Below are 13,119 nucleotides of genomic sequence, written 5' to 3' on the forward strand. Positions count from 1 at the left end.
AGAGGCAACAACTGGTGAATTTTCTGGACAGGGGCGGGATGAATCAAGTTTTTAGAGTACACACCTCTAAACACTCACATTAAATAACAGATAACAGAAACACTTGTTCTGATAAATTTATTGTATCACACTAAAGCTAAACCATGCATAAAATATATTATAGTAGAAAAGAGTATTTTACATCAGTTTGGCACTGTGGAGTATCTGACTAGAGTTTACACTCAATAACACAGGATTATAGGCATATATACAAATACAACCTTATATGAACAAAGTGATATAGTATCAAAAAAACTTATTTTACAACTATGAATCAATTATAAATTGTTTCTGAAATACTGATACTAAAGAAAAGATAATCATGTATGATTTAAAAAAAAATGACATGTATTTAACATTTCTGATCTATACAAGTTGAATGATTGAAACACTAAATGGTTTAAAGTGTTTAAAAAAAAAGTTTTTTTCAATGATGATCAAAATAGCATCTTATGAATTTTGTAACAGCATTTTCCGTCATTTTTCATTAATTACAGCATGCGACTAAAAGGAAAAATGTTCGCACATTCTTTCATTGACAAATTGAATCCAGTATTTTCAACAAAAATTATTAAAATTTCATCACTTGTGAATTTAAACATTGACATGGGTTAGACAAAAGGTCACAGACTTTTCTTTTCAAATAATTAATAAATTCCATTGCCGTGGGACTGGTTCCAGTAAAGGCAGAGTCTGTCTGACAAGTCTCATTTCTACTGAAAAGGACAGACAGGAATAAAAAAATTGACCTAATATAAATTTAAATTTATAAAGAATGTTTTAGAATGAATTTGTTTATGATGTTTATTTTCAGATGTCTGTTGTCTAAACTTATAATGATAATATATTGACAGAATTAATTTGAAAACAATATGCAATGTATAACTAAGTCTTATTTGACATTTTTGTTAATACTATTTAAAAACAAATTCTTCAAAAAGTAAACATCTTTAAACTTCTTGTCCTTTATCTCTTGTTAGGTTATTAACCAAATTTGACTTGTAGATTCCTTTATGGTTTTCATTGACGACTGATTTGTAGTTTGAAAATGACCATGAATTAATATAAATTCATATATGTTTATCAATATTAATTGTTATTAAATAAAAATGTGGAAATTTTAATTTATTAAAAGAAAATATGAAATCCCCCCTTTTTCACCCCTCACTCCTTTATATATCCAATTTTAAATAATCATTCAATACACTGAACAACAAAAGAACAAATTAAGTTTGAAAATATGTCCAAGTTATAATAAAAGTATTCTAATGATCAAATTAGAATAATTTCAACCTTGTTTCTACATATTTTTTATATCACAATATTTTATGTAAATATGAATTGTTACAATTATTCTAGTCCCTTTTTCTTACAACCTTTTAGAAATAAATGCTACATTTTTTTTTTTTAAATCACAGTTTTAAACTTGGGTTGTTTTTGTAACAAAAATACCATTGTATTAAAATATACAAGCAAAAGAAAGACTTAAACTTTTTTAAATTAAGTTTGACATTGACAACCATTTAAATAAAATGTAACACACATATCACAAAGGCAATAATATTAAACATGTTAAAGTTCAAATATATACAAAACATGCATAAACTCATTATATAGATATATACTTTTTTGTGAGAATATCAAAATAACATACATACATAATTGATGATAAATATAACCATTTGAATAAATTTTTCTACAAAACCAGAATTTTAATAAATTTGTTTTAACGAAAACTACAAGCATGTTTAGACTGTGCTTAAAATTTATTTCAGCTCATAAGTCAGAGGCCCAGATTTCTGTAAAATTCACTTGAAATTTTCAACAACAGATTGAGCCTTAAATTTAGATTGACCGCCAAATTTATACTGTATTTTAACTTTTTTCTAATACATAGATAAGAATTAGCTTAGAATGAAAAAAAGCTTTGATCATAAGTTATTTAATAAAAATGTTAAAAATAAAATGACTTTTTACAGAAAATGCATAAAACTTTTCAAAAATTGATTAAAAAAAAGTGCTTTAAATGATTTGAAACAACACAAGTGAGGTATGCAATTTAATATAAAAAATGGCAACCACAAAACAAAGCAGAACAAATATTTGCAACAAAAACCTGAAATATTCAACATTTAAAATAAAAACTATAAATATATACAAATATTCCCTTCAAGATTATATTTCATTTAATAAATAATAATAAAATTTTTCCTTGGTATAAAAATGTTCAAATGGTACCAAAATTTACAAAGATAGTTCTGACCTTCTCTTTATATTAAAAAATCTTTTCCCATCATATACACAAAATACATTCAAAATACAACATTTCTTATATATGATATACATAAAATACTATAAAATTTCCTTCTCTTCTTTCTCATAAATTTACAAATAATAACCATGATCACTGATTTCATAAATTTACAGATAAAAAATTCTTTCTTGATATATCGATGGAATCTTTAGAGTTATTCCCCTTTGTTACATAGGAAAGTCAGTCTTCATCAGACGATGTTAATGACCTAATTATTGTATGAATCCATCACAACATTGAAGTACTTGTAAAGCACATCCCAGGTCATTTTACTTACATTTAAGGTCAACCCATGTAAATACAAAACTAGTCAATATTATATCTCCTCAAATATCATAACTATACCAAAATATTTTGTTTGGTTAAATCATATACCCAGGTCACTTTAGTGAGTTTTAAGATAAAATAGTTTTTTTAAGTGGTGGATTCTTTGATGATTGAAGTAAACAACAAGATATAATCCTCCCCCTAAATCATTCTGTTTTGATTTTTTTGCTGATTAAAGATAAGAGACTGACATAGTTTCACTGCATACTGAAAGATGCTGTAGAAAATTGAAATGGATGACTTTTCTTTGTTATCCATCTAAATATAACATATGTTAATGGAAGGAGTTTGTATGCCTATGACTAATATTTCTTATCTTGTAAATCAGTAAGCTATAGATTCAAAGAAAACATTACCTTCTTTTACCTCAAACACAGACCATTAATTTGATAAACTGAATCTGTAATAAGAGTGCATTAAAATAAACACAATTTAATAATTTTTTTGAATTTTTTTGGTTGAGATGTAGGACATTTAATTACAATAAAATATCCCCTAAATAGAACCCTATAACATTTCTACCCCCTACTGAGCCTCAGTCTTTGGGTAGATAATATATATATTTGCACCATATGTATAAATGCTAGTGATATAATGAATGTTGACTTTCCCATGTAACTAATCACTTATATTAAGGTGATTTAGTTTGGTCCTTTTCCAGTTTATACACATATATACTTGTCACGGTTTTGTACTGATTTTGTATGATGAGTTGATAAAAACATTACTGCATAGGAGGATCCAGGGGGGGCCTGGGGGCCCAGGCCCCCCTTTCATGGGAAAAATTTGGTTGATTATATAGGGAATCATTGAAGCATGACTGGAGCCCCCCCCCCTAAGGAAAAGTTCTGGATCCGCCACTGTACTGTTAGACTTGGGGAGGTGTTAGCAAATTTATTTTTCTGTCCATCACAGATTCAATGAAATAGTAGAATGATGATATTTTAAAGCTATCAGTAAAATTTCAAAGAAAAACACTTCTGTCTGTGTGAAACATTAGACCTATGAATAATTTGCCATGTCTAATGTCCTCTTATGTTATTTGAACTTTGGACATTACTATCACAAGATTTTATTGAATGTTATATACTTGACTTATTTATTTACTTATTACTTGCCTGAACCCTCTCTATATATATATTACCATGTCAAATGTTTATGCTCTTTTGGACCTTAATTGGAAATTTAAAAAAAAACCTCCTGCTAACAAGGACCCCCAACTTGCACATCAACACCACATCAGTACAAAACAGAGACACAGTCATGTAAATTATCTTTGAGCAATATATCTTCATATTTTAACATGCTTATAATGTTTATGTAATTCCCATATGGATAGTAAACTGATTCTAAAACCATCTGTATTTCAATGTATGATAATAATATGAAATATTAATCAGCTCTTCACAACCAGGTTCATTAAGGCCACAACAACAAAAAGACATGTCTGCTTATAGTTTAGGGCAGGCTATCAGAAGGGCAGATCCAGTCATTTTAAAAGGGGGTTCCCAACCCATGATAAAGGGGGGTTCCCAACCCATGGTAAAGGGGGGTTTCAAATTATATGTCCTCATTCAAATGAATTGATTGTCCAAAAAAAGGAGGGTTTAAACCCTGGAAACCCCCCCCCCCCCCTCTGGATCCGCCACTGAGAGACAAAGAATCTCAAAATTTATCATCAGTTTTAATTGGTTCCGCAAAATGATTTGTTAAGATTTTAATTTCAACTAAAATTTTGCAATTGCAGATTATAACCTATGCATATTCAATTATTATCAAAATTAGAGAGGGATACAGAATAATTGGATTTTTCAGAAATATTTGACATTGTCAGTACAAAGGGCAAACAATATAAACACTCTATGTAACCTTTACAACCACAAATGTTCAATTAAAATTATTATGGTAGGTTGCATAAACAATATAAACAGACATGTGTTTTTTGGCTTTTCATGTACCTATGATTTACATACTGTAAAATCAGATACATTTTGTAATTTTTCAAATAGAGCAAATAAGTGACAGGATAAATACTGTTGTACATTGTTTTTTCCTTAAATTACACCAATTTATGTAAAATTGTTGTCCCTACATTAAGAAGATTGACAAAACTTTATGAATTTACATAAAGTATATAACATGTGAAGAGATCTATATAGTTTCTGAATTTTTACATTAAATTTAATCATTGGACACAACCACAGATACCCTTTTCCATTAACAAATATGATAGATCATTACAGGCAGGACAACTGCACTGTGTTTGCATGTATAACACACACTTATGTCATTTCAGACTGCATATATAATCAAGGTTTTAGCTCTCAACATAAACTTATGAACTGATAGTACTTGACACACTTACATTTGAAAAACATCTATTTTGTCACTTCCTTCAATGAAACCCATGTATAATACATTTTTTCTTTTATAAACTATAAAGAAAAATATACTTATATGTACTAGTCTTCCCATATATTTCCAACACCTTTTTAATTATAAATAAATCTTCAAAGAAAGGTTGGTAAACCTGTCTCATATTTTTTATTCTGACTTGTTAGTTTGTAAAATTTTTAAGTTATTAGATATTAATATATAATCTAACTTTCTCATCTTTATATTAGCTTCATGAAGGTTGACAAAGAAAAAATCATAAGGGGAATACAAGATCCTGACATACCATACTATCATAGAACATCCTATAAATACATGAAATTCATCTTCAATGTGTTCACTGTGGACTAACAAAATGACAATATACCTGAAGTCATATATTCCATACACATTTCTATATTGAACATGTTGATTTAATCCAATTTCCTCAAGAAAAATATCTTCTTTGCTTCTATTTTTTATAGTGTTAATTTCTTCTACAATAGAAACCTAACATCTTGCATTTCTCACAGAGATGTTGGGGATGCACCTTACTCTGATCACTAACGTCTAATCCGTCAGGCTTCTCTAGGGGTCTCTACAAAATAAATAATGAAATGAATCAGGTTATCTGCAACTGTATTATTATACTGTCTGTATAGCTATTATGTAAGTAAGATGGTGTTTATGGACGATGAGGTCTTCATATCTTTAATTCAATAGGCCATTTTGTTTACCCATTATGTTTTATTCTTTTATATTTAAGCACCACATTTTTCTCTACTCTTTAGATTTGTCTTTTTGTTTTTATTCTCTATGCTTTAATATTTATCATCCCAATTTTCTCTATTCATTATTTTTTGGTCCATTTTTACTATTCTTTACATTTTTGCCCATTATTGTCTTTTCTGAAACTCCCATCCATACCCTAGTATAAAAGTTATCTTGAACAATTACCATTAAACCACATACATTGTGTATGTTTAATTTACTTCAATACTACTTTTGTTTTATTACATTTGTGGTGTAAATGTCTTCTATTCACAGATATAATTATATTTTTTCAATGAGTAGATTATCATGATGATACATAAAAGCTTAAATGCGTTCTAGAAAGCCAGGAATTAGTAAATATATGTATTGGTCCCAGAAGAAAAACTAAATAGGACACCAACAAGGCCCTTAATATATAAACGAGAAAATTGGTTTATTGGGGTACACCATAATGTTTCCTAAACATAAATCTGTTTATGGGGATACACAATATGACACTTTATATATTATTGGCCCATGTTTGTCCATACTAACCTGTTTATGGGGATACACCAGAATATGAAGAAATGTTAATGGCCTATATTTGCCCATACTAACCTGTTTATGGGGTTACACCAGAATATGAGGATATGTCAATGGCCTATATTTGCCCATACTAGCCTGTTTATGAGGATACACTAGAATATGACACTTTATACATTCTTGGTCTATGTTTGTCAATACTAACCTGTTTATGGGGAAACACCAGAATATGACACTTTATATACATTCTTGGTCTATGTTTGTCCATACTAACCTGTTTATGGGGATACACGAGAATATGACACTTTATACATTTTTGCCCATGTTTGTCCATACTAACCTGTTTTTGGGGATACACCAGTTATGACACTTTATACATTCCTGGTCTATGTTTGTCCATACTAACCTGTTTATGGGGATACACCAGAATATGACACTTTACACATTCTTGGTCTATGTTTGTCCATACTAACCTGTTTATGGGGATACACCAGAATATGACACTTTACATATTCTTTGCCCATGTTTTCCTATACTAACTGTAAATAGGGATAAACCAGAATATGAGGATATGTTAATGGCTTATATTTGCCCATACTAGCCTGTTTTTGGGGATACACCAGAATATGACACTTTATACATTCTTGGTCAATGATTGCGCATACTAACCTGTTTATGTGTATACACCAGAATTTGACACTTTATACATTCTTGGTCAATGATTGCCCATACTAACCTGTTTATGTGTATACACCAGAATATGACACTTTACATATTCTTTGCCCATGTTTTCCTATACTAACTGTAAATAGGGATAAACCAGAATATGAGGATATGTTAATGGCTTATATTTGCCCATACTAGCCTGTTTATGGGGATACACCAGAATATGACACTTTATACATTCTTGGTCTATGTTTGTCCATACTAACCTGTTTATGGGGATACACCAGAATATGACACTTTATACATTCTTGGTCTATGTTTGTCCATACTAACCTGTTTATGGGGATACACCAGAGTATGACACTTTATACATTCTTGGTCTATGTTTGTCCATACTAACCTGTTTATGGGGATACACCAGAATATGACACTTTATACATTTTTGGTCTATGTTTGTCCATACTAACCTGTTTATGGGGATACACCAGAATATGACACTTTATACATTCTTGGCCCATGTTTGCCCACGAATTACCACTCATCCATTTCCTCTTGCACTTAGTACATTTGTACTCTCCGAAGCATCTCTTTTTACCCTGATATGGAGTCAATCCTTCGCCCTTAGGCCTAGCCTGCAATAGAAATGTACTAAAACTACACAAAAATCGATATTTGAAATTAAAAAGTCATTTTAAAGTAATGAATTTATTAGACATTGTTAGATATGAATCAAAATAATTGGATTGTAGTAATTTGCCGAATATTTTAGGTTGTTATTTTTTTTATTTAAAAAATAAATTCCATATTGCTAATGTTAACATAATGTGATGACATTTATAAATTCAAACCCTTTATTACCATATAAATCATAGAAGCTTGTGACAAAATGAATGTATTATTATTAAAAAAAACAAAATCAACAAAATCTCTCAAACACTAATGGAAAACTTAATATGCACAGAACGAAATAAAAAATATATATAGATATATTAGATAAATAAACTTAGCGTCCTCTGTCCTCAGTCTAACGCTTACATACTACTTCTTTGGAGTTCGAGAGAGTAGAGAGAACATAATTAATTTTGTCATTTTCTTTACAATGAATTAAAATCTTAAAGACTTATAAAGACTTTTCCAAATAAGCCACCTCCATATATAATATATCTATGGCAATAAATGTTTACAAAATTCTTCAAATTATTCTGATTGAATAAAAAATGCTGTAAACTCATAATTGGAACTAATGGTCCAACAGACTATGAAGGTACATCAGTATTTAAGGAAGGACAATTTTGTAGCCAATCACCTTTTTCCAAAATCCGTTATTTTATCTTATTTTTTCTATTAATTTACTTGTTATTTTCGCGTTTTTCTATCCACAGCCAGCGGTTACTGGTATATTTAATAACAATGTCATTAATTGACTGAATTTAAAAACATTATCATTGCAATTTTAAACATTGTCATCAAATGTAATATTTATATCACATTGTAAATATTCTTACTCACTGATAACGACTTGCAATGTGTCGCACAGAAATAATTCGAAAGCAGGTTTATATTTAGGCTCACTTAGGAAGCTATGGCAAAATTTCTATACAACCAAGCCACACTAAAGTAACATATACTATATTTTAGTATGGACTACAAGACTGCAACACCATCTTACTAACATTCAGTGGTGAATCTAAAACTTTTTTAAAAGGGGACCCACTTACTGACCTTAAGAGATGGGCCGCCCCAGTCAGGCTTCAATGGTTTCCTATATAATCAAACAATCAAATCCAACACAGGAGGGGGCCGGGGCCACCAGCATCCCCCTGGATCCGTTATGACATTACCATGTGTTGTGCTAATTCTTATTGGATTATATCACTTACCTGAGGACAGTCTTTGATGTAGTGTCCCTTTGTAAAGCAGAGATGACACAAATATGTAGATGGTGGTCTTTTGTTTGGTTTGCGGTCTAATGTTAGGTCACTGAAATGGTCCACTAGATCGTTTATAGACCCATAAGGTGAAAGCTGGTGTGTGTGGAATGGTGCCTAGAAAATAAAAGAAGATAAAATATATACTAAAACTTTAATCTTATGTTAATGCACTTTACATATATAATTATAAATGCTTCATTCGTCTATGCTTACCTCTTCGATTACACACTTAATTTCATATAATTGCATACCATTGTTTTATTTTTATTATAAGGCACTTCCCATGCCATATAAAACCTATATTTTGACATACATGTTTTGGATGTTAACATTGCACTTCTTTGATTCTCTTCTTTAATAAGACATTGTTGGAACCCCCCCCCCCCCCCCCTTTTGGCCGATCAATGCATCTGAATGGGGACATATAGCTGTTACCATCCTTTGTCCTGGGTTGGGACCCCCCCCCCCCCCCCTTTTTAAAATGGCTGGATCCGCCCCTGTAAGATCAACCTCCAATATGTCTGCCTTTTTACCAAAACAGAAAAAGATTAAAAATACAAAGATGGGAAATAAATTTATCATTACTTTAGAGATTCAGAGTGCTGAATTGCTCCTTTTTCTTGTATCACCACACATGATTCAGTTACCTTGGCATAAAGAACGTTTTCCTGGCAGTTTTTCATGTGCATGTTTCGATGAAAAGGCCGCTAAAGCAGCCTATTTGGACTGTTTGGTTTGCGAAAAATCTAAATATTCTGTTAATATTTATTTAGAAGAAGAAAATATTAGCCGTGAGTGTTTAGGACAACGCAAGCAAACCGCAACACCAGGAGAAAAGAGTCCCTGCGGTGAAAGATGTGGCACTCATTATGGATCACGGCAGGTGATGGCCCGTTACGACTGTTTTCTTTCAAATAAATAACGACCTAGAGATTCCCCATATGAACTGTATTCGAATGTTTTTCCCATTAAAAAGTTAGAGAAGATCACAAATTACAACGGTGACATTTTCATTGCTGACAGTTTAACATTAAGATGCAACAATTAACCCCTTTTATTACGGTCCTTCGATTCTGTATATTCTAATTTTTTAAGCACTTTGTTTTATTCTTTATAAATTTTACGTATTTTTTGCTATACTTTATATTTCACTACTTCATTATTCAGACTGCTCTCATAGAAAATAAACAGCACTTAGCACATCTTAACGTATATAGGAATTTTTTTCTGAGACAAAAGTGCCTGTGAGATCACACTTCGGATAAATGCTCTCAGAATTTTGCTATTTTCTGATTTGAACAGCCGTAAATAAAGATTTGGAGATACGTTATATGTTAGAATTTAAAAGTAAAGTAAAATTTGTGTAATAAAGACATGTTTGATTACATTTAACAAAATATGTTGTAAAAAGATAAAGGAGATCATATAGAAATGTAAAATCAGTACGATAAAGAGCAATTATAAAATAAGTGCAAACTGTTCTCTTTTTTAAGACGCGTTTTCTTACGTCTTCTTACTTTCTAGTGTATATCCATACAGATAACAGGGAATGACTTTCGCCTATAGTTGCTGATTGCTTTTTTAAACAAAAATCCTGTTTTGACAGGAATTAATCTTCTAAATTATCAACCCATGAACCTTTATAGCTCTTTTTTTTTGCATAAAAAATCTGGTGCCATTAGAAATTATTTATCTACCAAATGCTTATTAAAAATATTTCCCTCAAAATAGCAGCTATTACATATTCGTTTTTAATAATGAGTATGGTTTTAAATTTAAAAAGAAAAGTTATTTATTACAAAACGAAGAAGCCTTTAGTCCAAACATAAAATCCTTTTTTTTTTTAAATATTGTTTACATTTATTATGTTTATGAATAACTTCAATACTGGATGTCATCGGATGTAACTTCAATACTGGATGTCATCGGATGTAACTTCAATACTGGATGTCATCGGATGTAACTTCAATACTGGATGTCATCGGATGTAACTTCAATACTGGATGTCATCGGATGTAACTTCAATACTGGATGTCATCGGATGTAACTTCAATACTGGATGTCATCGGATGTAACTTCAATACTGGATGTCATCGGATGTAAGTTTCAATACTGACATGACAACTGTTTAGAAGTTCAGTTTGTGTTGAACTTATTAATTTTAACAAATGTCTAATTGTTGAAGGTGAGGTTGAATGCTTTTCAGTGACTTGTGACAGTGTACATCTTTGTCGTTTGGTATAATTGTCTCATCGGTACTCATACTAGATATCTTTTTAAAAAGGTTCTACATCCCCTTGAGCGGAAGTTGTTGACTCTTGTAACATTTCTTCTAGATTTGTTGTGAAGAATACAAGTATATATACATAGTTTTCAAAATGTTTAAATATTTTTTTTATTAATTTGAGATACAGTAGAATTAACAGATAAACAACCATGCTGATTTGAATTTAAAAAGAATTGTTACATCTTACAAGCCTGAAGGGAATAGGTACACGACATGGAAGTAATTATATTATTGACTCTATTGTAAACTTAGTACTATCATGGAACTGATGAGACGTAGAGTGTCGCAACCCTGAAAATTGTTGATATTTTGAACCCCAGATGATATAAAATGCAAATTTGTGTGGTTAGATCCCGAGGGTCGGATTATAAGGACAAATACCATGACATAAGTTGTCACTACAGGGTGACGAACTTGAATTAATCCCCCGCTAACACTTCCGTCAAAAGAGTGGGTCATGTTTATCTTCAGTTAATGAATACCAGATGAGAGACTGAGTTGTGTGTAACTGTATGATTATTATAATGATATGTATCCCGCTGATAAAACACTACGAGGGCAAAAGATAAGACAAATATGTTGTCTTAAAATAAATACGACAAATCTGAAAATTAATTTGCATAATTAACTGTTTACTATTTTTCGTTTAAAAACTTATATTATTTAATGCTTCTAGTATAAAATGCAAAATTGGATGATGTTGAAATGCAGCAGTAACCTCAGGCAGTAACACAATAACGAGAGAAACCAAATTGCAAGAAAAGTAATAAATTATATAAATGTCTTTAATTTTTTCTTCACAGCGTCTTTTTGTTGTTTTTGTTTTGTTTTTTGCATAAAAGATTGTTACATACCAATGATCGACACTATATCTATCAGATCACAGAACCAACTCTAACGAATCGACAATATAATTGCAACAGCAAATCAAACACTCGAGAAAGATATGAATGTCTTCATTTTTTTCATCACAGTGTTTCATTATGTCATGTATGTAGTGCATAGACGATTGCTATCTTCTAAAGACTTAAACCATATATATGTGCGCACTGATTTTTTGTCGAATTGAAAGTTTCAAACTTGTTTATACGTTTTAATTTTAAAACACTGTTGTACAATCATGAATAAAATAATCTAAACATACATTTCTTTCAGGTTTTATAAAATTGAAAGAGAGAAAAAATTGAACACAAAATCCCGAACTTCATTATTTTCTAGTCCAGGAAAAATATTAGAATTTAGGAAAAATATCTGGTTCATTCTCGTAAGACAAGCGATATATATAAATCATATGACTCACCAACGGAAATAAAAGAAAATAACAAGATGGGGGAGGATGATGATAAAGATTTCTTACCGGATTTATTCCATTCAGTTGCATCGATGACCAGGCGTCGGTTCCGAAATAATTTTGTCCAGTTTTTAACAGCGAAGTTACGGTGTTAACGCTGTTTACTGTCGAAACTGGGCTTGACCATGGATCACTATAGAGGCTTTGTCCAGCCTGTGGTACCCCACCCTGCCCGTCGGGCATAGTAAGGTACACACCCCAGTTCATAACCATCTGGGGATATTGATAATTGGTCTCGATCATGCCTGTCATCTTTCCTTCCCCGATGTTCCCCTGTTCTGGGAGTCTGAGGCCAACGAGTCAACTTATCAAATACCAAAATATTACACGCCTGCCAATCAAGTTCCATTACAGCTTTGAACTTTCTAAATTCGGCAGAGAGGGAGGTACCGTTGCTACGAGCGACAAGTCTGTTTCAGCAGACGATAAGTAACCCCGTGATGTCGGATCCAACTGTTGAAAAGTTTTCCAACATCTGGTTTATGACATTCTCACCATAATCACAACAAATAGGCTACTTATCGAAATAATTAAT

At 31.1% G+C, this 13,119-nt stretch overlaps 1 protein-coding gene across 1 annotated transcript; it reads right to left on the reverse strand.

The window, feature by feature from the left end:
* Positions 1-102: 102 nt before the first annotated feature.
* On the reverse strand, positions 103-13,119 carry LOC139489195 (zinc finger CCHC domain-containing protein 24-like). The gene is made up of 4 exons (XM_071275381.1): positions 12,591-13,119; positions 8,896-9,060; positions 7,483-7,647; positions 103-5,651 (listed from the first exon to the last, which is right to left on the reverse strand). The coding sequence occupies exons 1-4, from the start codon at positions 12,834-12,836 to the stop codon at positions 5,541-5,543; spliced, it is 687 nt and encodes a 228-aa protein (XP_071131482.1). The 5' UTR covers positions 12,837-13,119; the 3' UTR covers positions 103-5,540.

Source organism: Mytilus edulis, chromosome 9 (assembly GCF_963676685.1).
Source record: "Mytilus edulis chromosome 9, xbMytEdul2.2, whole genome shotgun sequence".
Lineage (NCBI taxonomy): Eukaryota > Metazoa > Mollusca > Bivalvia > Mytilida > Mytilidae > Mytilus > Mytilus edulis.